Below are 19,216 nucleotides of genomic sequence, written 5' to 3' on the forward strand. Positions count from 1 at the left end.
GATAAACAAATGACAGAAAAGTTCCCATTTTCACTACCTGCTATGGAAATTGTGTTAGCAATGGGTCCAGAGTTTTTGTGGGTTTTTTTAAGAGAACTCTTTTTGTGAATTTAAAAAAAAAAAAAAGCTACTAGAGCTTATTTATTTCTTGCTATTTAAGTCGTGCTGACAGATTTCTTTCCTGTACTACAGCAGAATTTCTTCAACAAATAGTAAAACTGAAACATACTGTTGAAATTACACTATTTTTGTTATATAAATCTCAGGCGTTACATGTATAATTAAACTTCTTCAAAGTGGGCTTACTTTAACATTCTGCTTTTGAGGGATTCCTCTTAGAAATCTCAATTCAGAAGTCTTTGTGTGTCAAGTTTCTCTGCTACATTTTTGATCAGGCAGAATTTTCAACGCTCCTCAAACGCCATCAAGACGCGTCGCAGGACCCAGTGAAACTCACGTGTACGCCCCCAGTGTGCGTGCCTGAGGTTAAATAGTCTTTTAGTGTGTAGTTTATAAAGTTTTGAGTACATAAACCGCACAGTTTGTCCGCAATGAGCTCCCAGATTACTTGTATCGGGTGGGTAAAACAAGGCGTTGCCAAGGAAACCCCGGATAAAGTAAGTAACATTAGCATGTTAGCCGACCGGCGGCTAATCTGTCAACATGGCAGTGCCCAAACTTTTACACGTATTGAACCTCGAGCAAATGGCATATATATTTTAAAATAATAAAGCCACTTTTAAAATTTAACTCTAGGTTGAGTTGAGCCAGGAGGAGCTCCAGCGAATCATCACTGAAGCGAAAGAAGAATTGGGGTATGTTAAAGGCTCACTGCTCCCGTGTATCCCATCACACTGTGCCTGCTGTCATGTACTTTTTGTTTACTTCTTTGAATGCCCCCAGGGAACTGGCAGCTGAGGACGAAGAAGAAGATGCTGAGGGTGTACCTGTTGAAGAGAGTGATACTGCTGAAGTGCCACAGGATGAGAGTGAAGAAGGAAAGGAGGAGGAGGATGAGCTAGCAGAGTATGGCCTGGATAAATATGATGAAGAAGACGCAGGTGAGGAAGGGGAAAGGTGCTCTTTGGTTATTTGAGTAGATTTGCCGCTTCATCCCATATCTTCTGGTGCTCTGCCTCTGTTTTAGTGACCGCTAATCTTGGTGACAGCCTGGCTGGACTCACAGTGTTCAGCTCTAATGAGGAGGATCCTTACATCACCATTAAAGACACAGTGAGTGGCCTCCAAAAATAACTGCATGCATTCTGTGTTGTGCCTGAGGAGCTGCTATAAACTTTAAAACCCCTCATTTGTTTTCCAGTGGAAGAAATTTATGTTAATTATTTTGGATAACTTCCTTCCTAGGACCAGTATGAGCGTGAGGACTTTCAAATCAAACCCACTGACAACCTGATCCTGGCAGGCAAAGCAGAGAAGGATTGCTGCAATTTGGAAATCTTTGGTAAATGCCTTCATTTACTGACTCAATGGACAGATAACAGAGGATTTTCTTCAGCAAATAGAAGGAAATTTTGTTCATTGGATACTGCTGCTGTGGCTTAAAATAAGCTAAATGTTTTACTTTGCAGTTTACAACTCAGAGGAGGACTCCCTTTATGTTCATCACGATATTCTGCTGCCAGCCTATCCACTGTGTGTGGAGTGGCTAAATTTTGACCCAAATCCTGCAGAAGGAACATGTAAGAAAACATCAATGATAAATGCAATGTAGATAAAGTCTCTTGTTTCGTTGTATTGGACCTTTTAGCAAACACTGTCACCTGTTTGTGTGTGTGTTACCCTGCAGCTAACTATGCAGCTGTCGGCAACATGACCCCTCAGATAGACGTGTGGGATCTGGATGTGGTGGACTGTTTAGAGCCAGCCTTCTCTCTGGGGAGCAAAAAAGCCCCCAAGAAGAAAAAGAAGAGCAAAAAGGTAAAAACCTAATTAGTGGTTTTATTCTCAGCAAGAAATTGAACCCTCAGATGCCCATCACAGTGAGAGTGTGTGAATTTCTATCGCTTTCATTAAATCCTGAATTGATTTTTAAATATAAATGTATTTTACCAGAAATATCAGAATTTCAGGTTAAAACTCACAAAACTATTTCAACAACTGCCAAACAACTAAATAAGGAAATGAGAGCAGGTAAAAAGATGTAAACACAGAGTGCGGATCCCCCCGTTCACCCGACAGCACGTACATAGACACGCCATCCGGTGAAAGCTGACGTCTTACAGATTCTAAAGCTGCAGGTTTCGTCACTCTCTGACCAAAATTTACTGAACCAGCAGCAAAAGAAGATCAAAACTACGCTTCGTGTTTAAAAAAACATTGTCATGAATTCCCTCTTACTTTCACTGTTTTGCTTCCATCAAGATAAAAATCACACTTCCTGCACAGCCCTCTCTCAGTGTACTCAGAGACCAGTTTACCATCAAAAGTCTCCATTTTCTGCATTATTCACTTGCTCATTACGCACCAGTCTACCGTTGTGTACAGTGCTGTCGGCCGCTGTAACTTTGCTCTGCTTCACTTTAGCAGTATCAGGTAATATTCATATGTTGATTTGTGGTTTTCTTCAGTTTTTGATCTAGTGCAGAATATTTTTAAGGCGGTAATCTGCTATAAAAAGTCAGGCCAGGAAAATCTCCTTCATGTTTTTCTGTGTTTTATCCTCAGTTACTTTGACACAAAGGCATCTGCTGTGATGCTTGCACCTCTAATAAAGTCTCACAAGTGACAGATTTGTTTTTGTACATATAAAAAATATGAATATGCACTGATAAATGATCATAATTATAATATTTCTGACTGTTTGAGTCAAAATTGAATTGAAATGATTCAGTTATAGAAATCAAATAGATACCCAGCTCTAGTAGAAAGCACTATATTTGTACCAGTCCATTTAGTAAACTGTGATGGGTTTAATATCGGCTGAGACTGAGTTAGTAATTAACGGTTTCTGTCTGTTCTTTTAAAAATAACAGGGGGCAGCAGCAGAACCTGTTGAGGGGCACACAGATGCAGTGCTGGATTTATCCTGGAACCAGCTGGCCAGGTCGGTATCAGATTGCATTAATATGCATTCATCCATTTTCTACCACCTATTCTCATGTGGGTTGCGGTGCCAGGAGTCTAAACAGAGATGAACAGGCCTTCGTTTACTCTCGGAAAATTGACCCATCTCTAATGGAGAGCCCAGATTTCCTGTAAATGAAGCTCATTTCCTCAGCTTGTATCTGAGCTTTCATTATTTCAGTCTCTACCCCCTGCTTCTTATCATAGATGAGGGTAGGAAAGCAAGTCAACCAGTAAGCTGACAGCTTTGCCTTCCCACTTTGGTCTCTCTTCACCACAACAGACTTAAACATGCTGCATCAGTTCATCTTTCAATCACACGATCCACTCTTCCTTCCACTTGTAAGCAAGTCCCAGAGATACTTGAATTTCTTTACTTGAGGCTGAGAGATGTGCATATACTTTGTTTATATTAGATGCATGTGGTATAACTGTATGTATCTGTACATCAGTGGGTCTTTCCTGAAACGCAGTCCCCTCTTTCTTAGGAACATGTTGGCTAGCGGTTCTGCAGATGAAACTGTTATCTTGTGGGATATGTCTCAAGGCAAGCCAGCCACAACCCTGCGCAGACACACTGATAAGGTATTCCATGAGAAATAAAAATACAATTCACAGTTTATATTGAGAGTTGCATTCCCAGAAATTACAGCATTGAGCTGCTGGGTAACAAACATTTTTGTCTTTCAGGTCCAGACGTTAACATTCCACCCGTTTGAAGCCCAGACTTTGCTATCGGGATCTTACGACAAGTTCGTGTCATTTGTTCTCCTCACCACCAGATTTTATAGGAAAATTTTAGATTGACAAAGGTTTGGAGGCTTAACATGTTCTCTTTACAGGACAGCTGTACTTTATGATTGTCGGAGTCCAGACAGCAGCTATCGGACTTGGAGGTTCAGTGGCCAAGTGGAACGTTTGGTCTGGAACCACTTTTCACCCTGCAATTTCCTGGTGAGTCCTTAAAACATCCTCCAGAATTTTTTAGTAGACAAGCTGTGCAGAACACAGTAAAATGCATTTCAATTTACAGAGCATCCCAAGTTTTCTAAGAAACAAGTGCTATTCTCAGCTCCCATAAAAGTGCCAGTGCTCATATTAAATGTCTTTTTTTTTTAATTTGGGGGGCATGTCTGAATATGCAAAGTGTCATCGCCACTGTTTGTAAGACAGTTTATTTAAATTTTCTTTACATACAAATTGTTTTTAACTGTAACAATGACTCTCACATCAAAGGTGAAGCTTTTGCCTGAGCCTGAAAAGGTGCTGACTTGGAATATTGCTATGCTAGGCTATGCTATGCTATGCTATGCTATGCTATGCTATAACATAACATAACATAACAGTAGAGAGATAAATTGAGGAAGCATTTGTTCAGCTGACACAGAATGACCCATCTGTTACGCCTTCTCCCAGCACTGGTGCTTCACATTGATGTTTTTGGCTGACGTCCAGGTCATTTTCAGAGCTCGACCAGCATAATCACATGTGGAGATGTGGTTTATGCAGCTTTTGTTTCAGTCGCATTGTTTTCACCAGACAATAAATTAGAGATTTTTTTCTGCTCAGTTTTTTGATTTTTCATCAGAGGATGAAAAAAAAAATCATACAAAAGCATCAAAGCTTAACCGCATTAAATCACATTCCTTTTAAAACCCGGCTGAGCAGCTGTGACTCCAGCTGGTGTGTGGTCATTGTGGAAATGACTTTGCGTATCTCATTCTGTTGATTTTGTCAGTTCTTCATAAGCTGTGTGCTTTACGTGTGGGTTTTTTTTTCTTATTTTTCAGGCGAGTACAGAGGATGGTTTTGTCTACTGCCTCGATGCACGCTCAGATAAACCGGTGTTCACACTGAGGGCACACGATGAAGAAGTGTCAGGTGTGTGTGTGTGTGTTCAGTCCCTTTTTTCAGTTTAAACTCTAGATAAGCTTTTCTTTTGTAAGAGGAAGTGGCTTTTTTTTTTACTTGGAAATGAATCATTTGGGAAAATATGAAAGCATTCCTTGACATTATTCATACATACCAGAGAAATGTGGGAAAACTTGTGGTTGGCTTTTTTCATCATCATCTCAAAACCACTTCCTTTCTGGAGGAAGTCATGAAGACAGTTGGGTAACACTGAGGCTCTGTGATTTAGCCCAACCAAGTGGAGCCTTCCTTTCCTTGTGTTTTTGAAAAGATACAGTAATGGCTGTGCTATAGAAACCACGCCTAACCCCCTTTGAATTCCTGCAGGGTTGACCCTCAGCAGCCAGATTAAAGGATGCATGGTCACCTCTTCAGCTGACAAACATGTTAAGATTTGGGACATTTTGGGCAACAAACCCAACCTGGTGCACTCGCGGGATATGAAAATGGTAAGTTTGTGGTGTGTTGTGGATTATTTTTCCATGTGTATAAAAAGTGGTTGTTAAAAGATGTTTAACCTGACTTTGTAACCTGTGATCAGGGTGTGCTGTTTTGCGCGTCATGTTGCCCCGACCTGCCCTTCATCTATGCCTTTGGGGGACAGAAGGAAGGTCTGCGAGTTTGGGATATAAGTGATGTTGCAGCAGGTAAAGTTAAATCATTTGTAAATCATGTGAAGTTAGTTCCAAAAGCAACTGCACGACTTGTTCTGTGGTTATCTAAAGTGGCAAACATTTATTTTTGATGCTGTTTCAGTTAATGATGCTATAATGTTGTTGTGACTGCTTTTAGTGGCCGAGGTCTTTGGCAGTCGAGAACGCTTGGTGGCAAGTACGGGATCACAGGCATCCAGCGCTGCAGCCACATCTGACATGGAGGTCTCCTAGTGACAGTCTGGTTAAAATGGATAAACTGAGCTAATGTGGAAACACGTCAAGCTGCCATGCTTGAGGTTTCTTTGTGGAAGCTCCACTGAGAGGCTGGCCAGCCTTTGAAAAACAGGCCCAAAGGAACCAAAGAGCTCCGTTCAGCTTCTCTCTTTCCACATATGAGGCCGCTGACAAGAACATTTAAAGACTTGTTCAGGAAAGTCGAGGAACAGTTGCTTTTATATTAATATAAGTGGACTTCTTTGGATTTTTGATTGACTGGGTGAAATTTAAAATCAAGTTTTTTCTATGTACATTACCAATGTAATATGCTGCTTAGATTACTTTCTCAAGAAAGCCATGCACACTGATCTGAACAGTGGTTTTATACCCTTTTCTGCTAATAGATAAAAATTTTGGGGGGGGAAAGTCTGTACAGTTATTTGATTTGGCTCAAGTGTAAAAAATAAATAATTAATGGACTCATCCAACTTTCATATATTCAAGAAATAAACACAGTTCATTAGATTTATGTTGATTTTGTTCTTTGGTTTTCAAACTACTTATGAACCACTAGATGGATGTATTAAGGATGTGTATGGATGTGCGTTGTTTAAATATTTATGTGGTTGTACTGTACATTATTAGCCTATAATCTTTTAAAAAAAAAAGAAAAAGTAAAAGACTTTCTTTTGGGTTTTGTGCTAAAATGTAGTGCATTTAAAAACTGGACCTAATACTAAGAATATATGGAAAAATAACCACCTATAATGTAAAGTATGAAATGTAAGAATTCATAAATGTTTCAGTTTACTGTTAGTCACCAGCAGGGCTGAGTAGTAACAGACTGAGCAATCAATGTTTTTAAATCATATTAAAGAAAAACATAGAAAATAAAGATATCACAAGTACTACATGATGCATGTGCGCACTGGGAATTTGAACTGTGAGTATTTGTAGGGATCCCAGGGTTCAATTGTATTTTATTTTAAACAAAACATTTCTAAGATATTTAAAAATATTTTATGTAACAGCATGAAGTTTAGTTCATTTTGGAGATTTTGAAATAATCCAAACATGTTAGATGTCAAAGAAATTTGAAGTGAAATGCAGGAGTTACAAATAAAGCCAGAGTAGAAATATTGAAGGAGATGGGTCCAGCAGCGGAACTGTAGAAGCCGAGTCAGAAAGCAGAGACGGAAATATTACAGTGTTGCACATACAAAATAATTAAGCATGGCGTCGGGTCGTTTGTGCAGACTAAACAGTCTCCTAACGCGACTCTCCGGTCGCACTCGGTTATCGTGCGTACAAAGTAAGTTTTATGCTTTATTTGTCATTGTTGGCGGTCATGTGAGTGTACGCGAGTTTACAGATTTATTGGTTAACAGCGATGGCAGCGGTGAAAGCTAACGGGCTAACCTTGACAGTTTAGGTGGCGAGTCTGACTTCACTGTCCAAAGCACAGTGTGTCTGTACAAACAAACAAAAACTCGCTACGAATAATTTAATATATTACAAGTCTACACGTTTCCTAGTGACTGTAAACGTAACACATTTTGGGCACAGTAGCAGCATCATGTCTAGTATCTGTGTTTAGTAGTTCCTGCTGCTGCCTCCATCCTTGTGTTATGGTCTCTAAGCTTTCAGAGTTTAATTTATAGCTAAGAAGTTGAACCGTGTCCATTTGTGTCATTAGTTGTCTGGACTTGTGTTACATCTGTGTTGGTTGTGTTTGTTTTCCTGCTGCAGCTTGTTTGGTACCAGCTCGCCAGAAGTCCAGTGTTGGTACTACTTTTCTTGATGGACCTGAATGGTTTGTATTTGTCCAATTAAGATGAGATGAACAAATACGAAAGTAGTTAGCTTACCTTGTGGATTAGAATTAGCACTGCGTGTTGTATTGTCCAAAAGTCTTGAGCAACAATTCATTACTTTAAATTTTGACTCCAAGCAGCCAGACTTTGTTGTAATTTTTAAAGAGGCCTCAATTGGTAGTTCTCCTTCTTTCTGAAGGACTTTGAAAGTTTTTCTTTGGTCATTGGCGCCTTTTTCACAGTAAATTCACTCCCTTCCTTGTGCTTGACATAAGGAAACATAAATTCCTTATAAAGACAACCAACTCAAGGGATGAAGTGTATCCTTAAAAGATTGAAGGAAACTGAACAAATGGAGAAAAAATCCAGCAAAGACTTGACACAGCATGCCTCGGTCGATCCATCTACTGTTCACCAGTGCCTCATCAGAATTGATTTCAGTGGAAGTTCAGTTCATTCTTAAGGAAGAGAAAAGGCTGAGGTATGCCAAATTACAAAAAAACTGGACTGAAGATTTGTGGCATCAGGTTTTATGGAATGATTAATTCAAATTTTAAATCTTTGGTTCAAATCATCATCAATATGTGCAGAGGAGGTCAGGAGAGAGGTACAACAGCCACTGTGGAGGGTCTGTCGTTGTTTGGGGGTGTTGGGGATCTTCTCAAAATAGAACAAACAAACTCAGAAAAGCATCATAATGTTTTGGCTTACCACATAATACCATCAGGAAGGAGTCTGATAGACAACGGCTTGACTTTTCAGCATGACAATGATCCCAAACACTGCCAGTGCAGAAAAAGTATGGCAAAACACACAATGGAACACCATCAGTCATGGATTGGCCTCCCCAGAGCCCAGGCCTCAACATTATTGAAGCAGTGTGGGATCATTTTAACAGCTAGTGAAAGAAAAGCAGCCAATATCGAAAGAAGAGCTTTGAATTTCCTTCAAGAAGCCTGGAGAACTATTCCTGAAGAATATTTAAAGAAATTACAAGAAAGCTGCCTAAGTTCAGGCTGTGTTGAAGAATAAAGGTGTTCATACAAAATAATGACTTTCAAGCTCATTAGAATTGTACAAACCTAAAACTGGTGTACATATTTCCCATTTAACTAGCAAAATATAAAGAATTTGTTACTTCAAGACTTTTGGAAATCACTGTAGCTGCAGAAATATTTAACATTTTTGTAGTTGTGTTGTTGGAATAATTAATGAAGTTTAAAAAAAATGTGACAACTACTTAAGTACTTAAGTTTGACATAGATACTAATCTTTCAATTTTTTGGCTTTAGTAATGTGGAAATTGGTGTGACCTCAGATGGACAAACCATAGTGTGCTACCATCCCACTGTGGACATTCCCTATGAGCTTACCCAGGTAAGGCACTACTGTGTAGGTTTTTTCAAAAGTATTCTGGATATAGTTTTAGACCTGTTATTATTTTATAACAAATAAACTTGAAGTATCAGACTTACAGCCATTAGAAAAGATGTAACTGTTCTGTGCACAACAAGTGAGAAAGCTTCAGGATTGCAATAAAACACTGTGTATTTACAAAACGGGAAATTAATCTTTGCAGCCTATAGAAAGACCAGACCCAATGGCCAACCAGGACGAGACGCACGACCAGGTTTTAAAGGCCCACCTCAGCAAGGAGGTGCTCAAGGACAACGGCCCCACAATAGAAGAGCTGAGCAAGATGTTCTTCACTACAAAACATCGCTTTTATCCAATTGGACAGTAAGTACACAAGTAACACACACATAGGCAAAGGTCTGTGATGAAAAGGTTGGTGGGAGATTTGCCCAGATGTTCTTCATCTGGTCTCCCTTTAGTAATTTAATGTTGATTTATTCCTCCAAAGTTTACATTTGGATCAACAAGATGAATTATGTTTAGAAAATTGTTTATCTGGATGTTACAGGTATTATTGGTATTGCACAGTCCCGATCAAAGCTTAAGACCACTTGAAAAATGTTTGATGTGATCAGCAATAACGGTGGAGCTACTTATTACTGAGTTTGGGTTTTCTGTTTTGGGGTGGTTACAGGTCTTTTGTTTTTTTGCATGCTCAAAAAATGTTTGTTTGTAATTTTTCAAGTGGTCTTAAGCTTTTCATCACCATATTTACTGGCAAGCTGGAGGTCAGAAATAACATATTGAAGAAATTTCCCTTGAAAGTGGGTTACTCAACCTTGTTTCGTCTGGTTTGCTGATTTAACAGTGTTAGCACAGCAGATTTAGATGAGTTGCCAACTTCGATGAGGAGACTCTGTCGCTCCTTCTGTTGTTTTTATTCATTGGATGATTGTGAAACTGTGTAAAAGAGCTGAAAGAAAATGTGCTCTCTCTTTAAAAATGCGTCTGTACTTGTTGTTCTGTATTGATCGTCCTCTGTTTTGTTGTTCACAGGTATCGAAGGCGACGCATAAATAAGGACCCACCAAAGGACAGATAGCTACCAAACAGCAAATGATATCCTTCTGTTGTCACTATAATGTTAAATAAACTGTTAAATAATAAGTTAGTAGTTACATTTTTTGATGCAGCCACTACACCGGACTTCACAGTTGCAGTAGAATTTTCTTTAGACTGATGATATAAAGCAGGGGTTCTCAAGTAGCCTGGCAAGTCACACACGTGTGTCTTCAGAGTTTCCAGGTGTGCAGGTGTACAGATCCATCTCAGATATTGTGATGTCATTATGTTGGCTAGCAGCCACCTACCAACCTCCTTTATGCACATGTAAACACCTTTTATAAAGGTGTTGTATCATTTTTATTTCATGATGGTAGCATCTAGTTCATATCCCTGAAACTTTAATTATGAATAACGATTTATGACGTCAACATGTTGCCTAGCAACCAAACAGTATTGTAGCAATGTAAACATAATGAATGAAAATTAAATTGACTATATTTGTGCTCAGCAGACATTTAGTTCTCATTAAAAAGGTATGCTGAACAGCTATGCTGAAAAATATAGGAACCCGTTAAAGAGACACGACTTCTGCTACCTAACTGTTAGCATAAAGGACAACGTGCGTGGGGAAAGTGAATCACTTTCAAAGCACAACTAACTACCTGTACAACACAGCAGCAGAAGAAGAGGGGAAAAGGTCATTCTCTTTTGGATGTATTTTGTGGGTGAACTGTGGCCTGAATGTCACCCGCTTGAAGCGGGTTGTGGCAAGTGATGAGTTTGTCAGTTTTAACGCAAATGTCATAATGCACCTCACATCTGACCCACATTTGGTAGATCTGTGGCTATGATGTGTCACTTGGATAAAAAACGTTCTTCAGTCTGTTGGGCAACAGGTCAAACAGATAGTGTTCAGGGTGAAAAATGTCTCTATTGATTTTTAAGGCTTTTTAACAACATCTTGGTTTTGCAATCTTGTTAAGTGTAACATAGAAGACGCCCACTCCACAGTGCTGAATTTTCCACTTTTTTTTTTTTAGCCTGCTGTCCACACACTTAGATTCCAAAAGATGCATCAAGGCAACTCAGGATTTAGTGCCTAAAATTCTTTGACACGCAGACTAGAGGAGCTGAGAATCAAACCATCTATCTTCCAGTTGGTAGATGAACTCTATGGCAGTTTGTGTGGAAACAAGTATAAGTAACAAGGTTGCAAATCTGTGCTAGCATTAATGTTTTCTCATAAAAAGATGTAAGCGGTGGAGTGAAATGGACTGTGAAAGTCAAAGATGAATGTCGTTATACAAATAAAGGAAGAAATCTTTGAAATTCATTTAGCTTCCTTTGGTAATATGGCAATAGGGTTGCATTAGTTAAGGTAATACACGCAATCCAGTCAGAAAAGATAATAAAGTGGACTGCCCTTTGGTCTACCCGTGATGTGTGCATGTGACTTGATATGTCACTTTTTCTTTGTTATGTCGTTCATAAAATAAAGAAAGCTGATTCATAACTTTTAAAAAATCTTATACTTGACAACCAGTTTGGCTGTTAAGATATGGGACAAATTGGGATTTGGGGAATTCTCCAAGGCTGCTATGTATTTTAAACTATATGTGTGAACCACTTATTTAACAAGAGCAGCTGTGATTTACACAACAAATTAAAGTTTTAGTATTTTGTGCATAGACTGTTTTCAAATTCTGGGGTGTGACAGAAATTTTCCTGCAATTGTAGAATGGCCCTTTTATTTTGTCTTCTTAAAATAGTAATAGCAGCATTAAAAAGATATATATATTCAGAACCCTTTGAAAACATTTAACTAAAATTTCAGATTCATAATATGTTTTATTTGTTCATTTATTTAGTATTGCAGCATTTATATTTTACATGGAAGTCTTTAGACATCAGCATACTTGTCTACGTCATCTGAAGCCACCGGAAGCGTGAGTTATCTGTCCCCGCCCCAGCAGCTCAGTCAATCCAACCTGAAGAGAAGGCGAGTCAACGGCTAAAAATATAATAGCTAACACAAGATGGCCGGTCTGCCTCGTAGGATTGTAAAGGTACTCCTGTCATCGGACAATATGTATATACCATAATGAGCCGTTGAGTGTATTTTATAGCGGATATTCAGTGCCAATATGGACATAGACGTGCACTCATCTCGCGTGTAGCCTGGCGTTAGCAAGGCTAGCACATTTAGCTCCTGTCGAGCTAGCTCGCTTGTCTGTGTTTTGTTTGCCACTTCCGTTTAGTGAATTCTGCTGTGACGGTGGTTGAATTTTTTATACGTGAGGAATTCTTAACTCGCTTAATTTGCAATGTTAAAGTTATTGCTTTCTTACATTTTCAGTATGAATCGACTGATTGTAGAAATTTGTCCCAGTCGCCCTATGAATGGATTTGCTAAGTGAGCTAGGCTAGCAGTTTTAGCGTTGCCGATTCGTACACATGTCTGATGCTGATGTGAAGCGCTGCCCTTGTGCTCACGAAACATATGTACGAGCCCAACTACGCGAGCATGTCAACATGTCATCTTTTGTTTAGTTTTAGTATTAAAATATATGGAACTAAAACAGAAATGCAAGGCCTTCAGGGCTGCGGTCTCCTCCCTTAGCCTCACCGCAGCTTCGCTGGGCCGGGCCTGGGCGCGATCAGCCTTTTCCGCTACGTCTAGCAGCTCTTCCTCAGGTTTAACAGGTTTTCACAACCAGTAACACGACCGTGGGCAAAGTGGGAAAACCGGAATCAGCTTCTGTTTATAAACCTATGGCATTTTGCTTTACATTCACAACAAAGAAACGTTTTTGTTTTTTCTTATTCTAAGAGTGAATCAGTTTCCTTCCTGTTTATTGCAGACGTTTTGGTGCACCTGCTCAAGCGAATGCAGAAATCTTAAATAGATTTCTACTTCCTCCTTGTTCATTTTCGCACAGTGTTCATTGCGGTAAAACTCTAGCAGATACACTGTTAATACACCCAGTAAAGTGGAACAATCATTCCACTGAAACAGTTTCTAAAAGTAATCTGGACAAATTTATTCAGACAGACAAGCAAAAAAAAAATCTGCAGTCAATCTGATAACTGGTTGCTTCTTTAAACAGCGATTATTTATTGGCTAATTTGTTTGTTTGTTAATGTCTCAGAGTTTGGGCAAGAAAAGCTATTTGAAGAGCTCCCTTTAAGCTAATGTGATTCTGATTGGCTGCCCCTCATAAATGGAAGGTTTGAACTGCAGTTTTGTTTAGAGCAGTCTGAAACCACAGTTTTTGGCTCATATACTCTTTATTGCAACTGTATTTTTTTGCTTAAAAATGTTTGTACTCAGCACAAAAATATTTCCATATTAAAGATAAGAACCACTTCTCTAAAGCACAAACAGAAGTACAATGTGAGGAAGGAAAAAAAGACTACAAGAAATTAAGGAGGCAATGGAGAGAGAAGGCTTGTTTTAGGTATTGGGAAATGATTGGTTGAATTTCAAAAATAATTTTAGATTAAAAATAAAGTGGAGCCACTGAATTATTTGTCAGTGCGAGGCACTGCACGAACACTTGACTGCCTTTAGTTTCCATTTTAAATAACTTGTGGAAATGTTTTTCTTGTCTATATATAGGGTAAAGTGGAAAGTATTTGTGTGACTAAGCGGGGTGAAATTGTGTATTATGAACCATTATGCACTTAAAAGTCTGTTGTTGACACCCTCCTACAGTTCTTCATGCAACACTTTTTCTTCCTTTTTAAATTCAAAATGTCAACAACTGTGTTTCTCACTATGACCTTGCTCAGGAAACGCAGCGGTTGATGGCAGAGCCTGTTCCAGGGATCACTGCTACGCCTGATGAAGGGAATGCACGCTACTTCCATGTGTTCATTGCAGGGCCTCAAGATTCTCCCTTTGAAGGAGGCACATTTAAACTTGAACTATTTCTTCCAGAAGAGTATCCCATGGCAGCTCCCAAAGTGCGATTCATGACCAAAATCTATCACCCCAATGTTGACAAACTGGGAAGAATATGTTTAGACATTTTGAAAGGTAAGAAAACCGTGAGATAAAAATAATCTACATGATTGTTTTTTTTTAAATATTTACATCCTGTTTTCTTTTTCTGGTTGATGTTGGTGTGAAACAACTCTGACAGCATTCTGCAGGACTTGATTTCAGCTTTTTTCTTATTGCTTTGTAAAAGTGAGGAGCATCAAACAGTTAAAGCTTATGGCTTTTATGCCTTTATAGCAGTCACAGGTTCATTTACTTGCAATTCCAAGTACAAATGTGTGGAAACCCACTGAATAAGAGAGATAATAATAATGCTTTAGGAAAACACTTACTTGCATTGGCATTGTTCTGTTTTTGCAATGAGCAGGCAGTGAACGTCTGACATGTTAAAGCCTGTTGTAGAGAAAAGTATGCCTTCAGTTTTATATAAAGAACTCATCGTCTGAAAGAAGAAGGAAGTTAGGTGATTACTTTCAGTAGGGCGTGGAAATAATACGAACCATTTTCATGTTATACTGAACTGATTTATTGTTAACGTCAAAATATGCGTTTTTAAATTGTATTTGTAAGAAAAAGGAAGATTAATTCATGACATGTGTTCTAGATCAAGATTTGGGGGGATGGGATAGATAACATTAGATTGGAACACTGTACAGCCATATTTTATGTGATGATTTCATTATGATTAAACTATTTTATTTAAGTGAAATTGTTGCAAAGACAATATATCAGACTTTTTTAAGGCTCATTTTAAGTTTTATATCTGCAACACATTTTAAATAATTGGAGACAAAGCCTTTGTTTTGGATCAGCTTTTATGATGACAAGCGAGGTGTTTCCTCTTTAGAGGTGTATTTGATTAAAACAAAATGAAATAAAACTTCACAATTCAGGTCCACAGGAAGCAAGCTGCCATTCGACAGCTTGCTTCTAAATTCTTTTTCTTTAAGCAGCTGAGTTTTCTCTTTATTTTATGAGTGCAGAGACAAACTTTGTTCAGTGGTTGTTCCCGAGCCCGTGCACTGATTTCTGCTGCAGAATCGAGTCTGTTTCAGTTCTCTCGTGCCTTGTGTTCACTGATTTCTTTCGATTATTTTAACGATCATATGCAGCGTAGGTGATGACAATCCCAAAGTCTCTGCATTTTCTGTTAAGCAAACAAATGTATTTATAATTTATTTGAGCACATAAGCATTATTATACAATGATAGAATCATGGATTTAATTTTTATTATCTTGATATTATGTGGTAATGGAAAGCAAATTGGTATATAAAATGTATCAGGAACGCATGCAGCTGTGTTTGCATATATGTTTAGAAGGGAATGTGGGAAAATAGAAGAGATTGTTTAGCAAACTGATCAGCACTAAAGGACTGCTACTCCCTCATATGGTTTTTTTTCTTTACCTTGCCTTTCTGATCAGCTGAGCCCTGATATTGACTGCTTTCCTTTTCTGCCACTAGCAAGTTGTTGACACTAGGTTTGCCATCAGATTTGTTTCTTTTCCCATTAAACCCACCAGCCTGTTCCTCTTTTTCCTGATCTTCTCACAGACAAGTGGTCTCCAGCCCTGCAGATCCGTACAGTGTTGCTATCTATCCAGGCATTATTAAGTGCTCCCAATCCAGATGATCCACTGGCAAATGATGTTGCAGAGCAGTGGAAGAAAAATGAAAGCCAAGCCATTGAGACAGGTGAGGAGAAGATTTATTTTTTTTCTATTAGATCACTTGGGATGGGTTTTGTTAAACTGTATTTCTGCTGCCACAGGTGGTCACAGGTTTCAGTGTGAGAAGTGCTGTGACAGATGGTAACAAACAACAGCTCAGGTCTTGACCTTAACTGTCAGCCACTTTACCAATAGCTGCAAATTAGCCAACGCTGAGATGATGGTTTTCTTTATGGTTCATTTCCTGGGGGGAGAAGAATAGCAACCAGAAAACAAAACAACAAACCTGTTGGTGACTTTGTGGGAGGGACCTACTGTAAATAAAGCCAGGTGATAGTAACAGTTCTCAAGTTTGCTTGGCAGATGATGCACGTGAGAGCTGCATATATTTGTTATTCTCCCAACATTTTGTGAAGCATATATTTTATCAGCTTAAGAAAATAAGTTGATGCTTATGGAGGTCTGCACCTAATGATCTTGTTGGAGAGTCTAGTAAAAGAACTTGTTTGGTTTGTCTCGGCTGATATGCCACTTCTGAGTGTACAATGACAATGAAATTCCTTGATCGTGACTCACTTGATGGTATCAGTTGAAACCCGCTAAATAAGAGAGGTAATAAAATGCATGCGTGTATGCGCAGCAGTCAATCATGAAACAAATTCTTGCGTGTTGTTAAAGGCAATCTGAAATGAGCTGTAAAAACAGGGTTTCTCTGCCAGTTTCCATGGAAATCTTTGTGACTAACCAAACCAATACATCATTTAAATATTCTGCTTGTGGTTTGACTGTAAAAGCAGAAACACATAATGAGATCAGAAGCCTTTTTTTGGTTTTGTTTTAGGATATCAATAGTTATTTGTGTGAAATCAGCTTCGCGTGGCTCAACATGATGTTCTTGTTTTCCTCTATCTACAATCCAAACTCTAAACATAATAAAGTTTAAAGTATGTAAAGCATCAAAAACAAGCAACACAGAAATGAAAAGCCTAAATATTAAAATTTTGTATTTGGAAGTCCTGTGACCTCTCAGGTGCTTTTGCTGCCTGTTCTGGGATTAGCGCTTCGTGTGTATACCTCGCAGCACTTTACTTATTTACTGTTATTTACTCAGCTGATGGCCCTCATACCAAACAAAACCCTCTTGTTTTGTTTCCTCCCCAGCCCGAACATGGACCAGGCTCTACGCAGGCAACAGTGAAGTATAGAAGAAGAGAATCGAGGCGTCTGAATGTGATCCACAAAATATACTCCTATTCTGTCATTTGAATTTAACGGACACAAAAAAAGAGAAAAAAAATATTATAAGTCCAAATCTATCTGAAAGAAATGACATGAGCAGCAGACCTCTGGGTGACATATGTTAAGACGCGTTAAATGTGTGTTAGCCTTTTTTTTCTTTTTTCTTTCTTTTCTTTTCTTTTTTTTTTTTTTTTTGATTGTTTGTTTTCTTTCCCCTGTGTTGCTATTTAAATGCATGGACAGAGAATGAGACCCTCCCCATTACAGTCTTAAAACTCACAATACAACGTGTTGTCTTTAACCAGGCACATACTGGTACGTTTGCAAAGTGTACATGCATTAAAGCTGTCGTTCTTTTAACACATGCATTATTTGTCAACACATCTGTATGTCTTTATGTGTTAATTCAGCACTGCACCGGTAGAAATAGTAAATGACACATAAACTATTAATAATGTAGGTTCCCAAAACTTTGATTTGGGGGGCCCAAAACAATTGGAAGGGGGGAAAAGCAAAAACAGCAGTTTAAATGCACAGCAGGGGTGAATCTGAATGATTTCACACAGGAAATGCTTCCTCAAACTTTTATACAAGCTGCCCCTAATGTAAGTGCCGGGTTTGCTAATGGGGAATACATATTCCTTCACAGCCACAGCTCATGTTTTAAAGAATTTAGTCAGTGCCTAGTATCCTGCAGGGTTTGTGTATTCATTCACACCTTACCATTGGAGTCAGATGTGTAGAAAAGATGATAGAAATGTTCTGATTAGAATCCATTGAATGGGGATTCCTGCAGTAATCCAAGTGCTGCTGGTTGGTTGTAAGCCTGTTGTCCGAAAGCTTCAACAAGTCTCAGAAACTTGATTCAATCTTTCTTTTATTCATTTTTTCCCATCTCAGTTTTCAGAACCTGTGTAGTTTGGGGAGGGTGGGCGGAGTACTTCCACAGCCTTAAAAAGTCATTCCCAACACATTAAGGGAGGCAGATGATGGTCAGTGTTGAAAGAAACTGTAAATATCATAGCAGAGTAGCGTGTGTTGAAAATGACGTCAGCTTTTTAAGAGTGTAGGAAGTTAACTTGTTGGTTTTATGTTCATTTTTAACTATCTGTCCATGCTGTATCTGTTGCCTGTTTTCGATTTTATTTTCAGTGTTACTTCATGTATCATAACCAAGCTGATAACAGGACGGTTCAAACTAGAAGCCAGAGGTGAAGGGGGGTGTTTTCTTTAAAGGGGAAGTTGCAGTTCTTGCCATTGATTACAAGGTTGTTTTCAGAGTTTTCTGCTTTTACATTTAATCAGTTCCTGTGGGTAAATTTGGTCACTGTGGAAGCAGGAAGAGCGGTGTTACAAATAAAACGTGTTCAACTTCAAAAGGATTTTTGATTGGCTAAAGAGAATGGATGTCACGCACACTGTACGATAATCCCACAGGGTGTGATTCAATTTGATGAACACTTCAGAAAATATAGAAACTTTCCTTTTAAAAGGGATCAAATAATGTTAAAGGCTCACTGCTAAATTGCCTGTACCCTTCATGTTGCTTCATTGTGGCTCATCTGAGAGAGGACTGACCGAAACCTGTTTGTAGCTTTTCATTTTTTTTTTCTTGGATTATCACAGGCTTTGCTTAGATTTGATGGTGTCCAGAAATATTAACTCTAACTGCTATATTTGCTGAAGCCTGGAAGATGGAGCACGGCTTAAAACCTGGTTAATTTATTGTTTCCCTGAGGGACTTGATGGTAATCTAAAGGAAAAAAAACAGTCACTGGATTTTTGAAATATATTGATCAACATACTGAGCTCAAACAGAATAATCAACTCCCCATGTGATGAATTAAAAAAAAAAAAGAGAGAGTTCTGTCAGTAATTTCAGTGCATTTGCATACATGGCTCTTCAAACACTCTGGTAATAAACTGAGTTGAGTAAGTAAGAGGAGTCTTTGTTTAATGTGTGGATGGATGGATGTTTCCAGAGCTGAAAGCTTACAGCTAAGATTTATTCTACACTCTTAAAAAAAAAAAAAACAAGCTCACGGCTTATGAGTTTCTTTCATGTTAAGATAATATAACCTTTATTAGTCCCACGTGTGGGAACTTTGTTACCAGCCCTTCTGCCGGGAGACACAGCAAACCTTGTGACAACACACATGGATGGCATCTGATGTGACAAGCACACTGAGAAAAAACAAAAC

General features: G+C 38.6%; 3 protein-coding genes across 3 annotated transcripts; all 3 read left to right on the top strand.

Annotated features, from left to right (window-relative positions):
• The first annotated feature begins 433 nt into the window (after positions 1 to 433).
• pwp1 (PWP1 homolog, endonuclein) lies at positions 434 to 6,392 on the top strand. Its single transcript, XM_006780664.3, has 15 exons — positions 434 to 617; positions 757 to 815; positions 904 to 1,061; positions 1,148 to 1,233; positions 1,366 to 1,462; positions 1,590 to 1,700; positions 1,808 to 1,938; positions 2,994 to 3,064; positions 3,573 to 3,669; positions 3,775 to 3,836; positions 3,927 to 4,038; positions 4,875 to 4,965; positions 5,323 to 5,444; positions 5,537 to 5,642; positions 5,788 to 6,392. Exons 1-15 carry the CDS (start codon positions 552 to 554, stop codon positions 5,880 to 5,882), a joined length of 1,464 nt encoding a protein of 487 aa, XP_006780727.2. The 5' UTR covers positions 434 to 551; the 3' UTR covers positions 5,883 to 6,392.
• Positions 6,393 to 7,061: 669 nt separating this feature from the next.
• Positions 7,062 to 10,204, top strand: mrpl42 (mitochondrial ribosomal protein L42). The gene is made up of 5 exons (XM_006780665.3): positions 7,062 to 7,179; positions 7,617 to 7,680; positions 8,974 to 9,058; positions 9,261 to 9,421; positions 10,094 to 10,204. Exons 1-5 carry the CDS (start codon positions 7,101 to 7,103, stop codon positions 10,137 to 10,139), a joined length of 435 nt encoding a protein of 144 aa, XP_006780728.2. The 5' UTR covers positions 7,062 to 7,100; the 3' UTR covers positions 10,140 to 10,204.
• A 1,237-nt stretch (positions 10,205 to 11,441) lies between these two features.
• Positions 11,442 to 18,955, top strand: ube2nb (ubiquitin-conjugating enzyme E2Nb). The gene is made up of 4 exons (XM_087830278.1): positions 11,442 to 12,168; positions 13,895 to 14,141; positions 15,661 to 15,801; positions 16,938 to 18,955. Exons 1-4 carry the CDS (start codon positions 12,139 to 12,141, stop codon positions 16,979 to 16,981), a joined length of 462 nt encoding a protein of 153 aa, XP_087686404.1. The 5' UTR covers positions 11,442 to 12,138; the 3' UTR covers positions 16,982 to 18,955.
• Positions 18,956 to 19,216: the final 261 nt, after the last annotated feature.

This window comes from Neolamprologus brichardi, chromosome 17, assembly GCF_056152115.1.
Source record: "Neolamprologus brichardi isolate AB-2024 chromosome 17, ASM5615211v1, whole genome shotgun sequence".
NCBI classification, from domain to species: Eukaryota; Metazoa; Chordata; class Actinopteri; order Cichliformes; family Cichlidae; genus Neolamprologus; species Neolamprologus brichardi.

What these genes read in the sequence shown, in the direction of transcription:
- mrpl42 (XM_006780665.3), top strand. Translation starts at nt 7,101, where the DNA reads ATGGCGTCGGGTCGTTTGTGCAGACTAAACAGTCTCCTAACGCGACTC. An exon ending in TCGGTTATCGTGCGTACAAA is followed by an intron (nt 7,180 to 7,616) that starts GTAAGTTTTATG and finishes TTCCTGCTGCAG; the next exon opens with CTTGTTTGGTACCAGCTCGC. An exon ending in CGCTTTTATCCAATTGGACA is followed by an intron (nt 9,422 to 10,093) that starts GTAAGTACACAA and finishes TGTTGTTCACAG; the next exon opens with GTATCGAAGGCGACGCATAA.
- ube2nb (XM_087830278.1), top strand. Translation starts at nt 12,139, where the DNA reads ATGGCCGGTCTGCCTCGTAGGATTGTAAAG. An exon ending in TGCCTCGTAGGATTGTAAAG is followed by an intron (nt 12,169 to 13,894) that starts GTACTCCTGTCA and finishes GACCTTGCTCAG; the next exon opens with GAAACGCAGCGGTTGATGGC. An exon ending in ATGTTTAGACATTTTGAAAG is followed by an intron (nt 14,142 to 15,660) that starts GTAAGAAAACCG and finishes ATCTTCTCACAG; the next exon opens with ACAAGTGGTCTCCAGCCCTG.
- pwp1 (XM_006780664.3), top strand. Translation starts at nt 552, where the DNA reads ATGAGCTCCCAGATTACTTGTATCGGGTGGGTAAAACAAGGCGTTGCC. An exon ending in CCAAGGAAACCCCGGATAAA is followed by an intron (nt 618 to 756) that starts GTAAGTAACATT and finishes ATTTAACTCTAG; the next exon opens with GTTGAGTTGAGCCAGGAGGA. An exon ending in ACTCGCGGGATATGAAAATG is followed by an intron (nt 5,445 to 5,536) that starts GTAAGTTTGTGG and finishes ACCTGTGATCAG; the next exon opens with GGTGTGCTGTTTTGCGCGTC.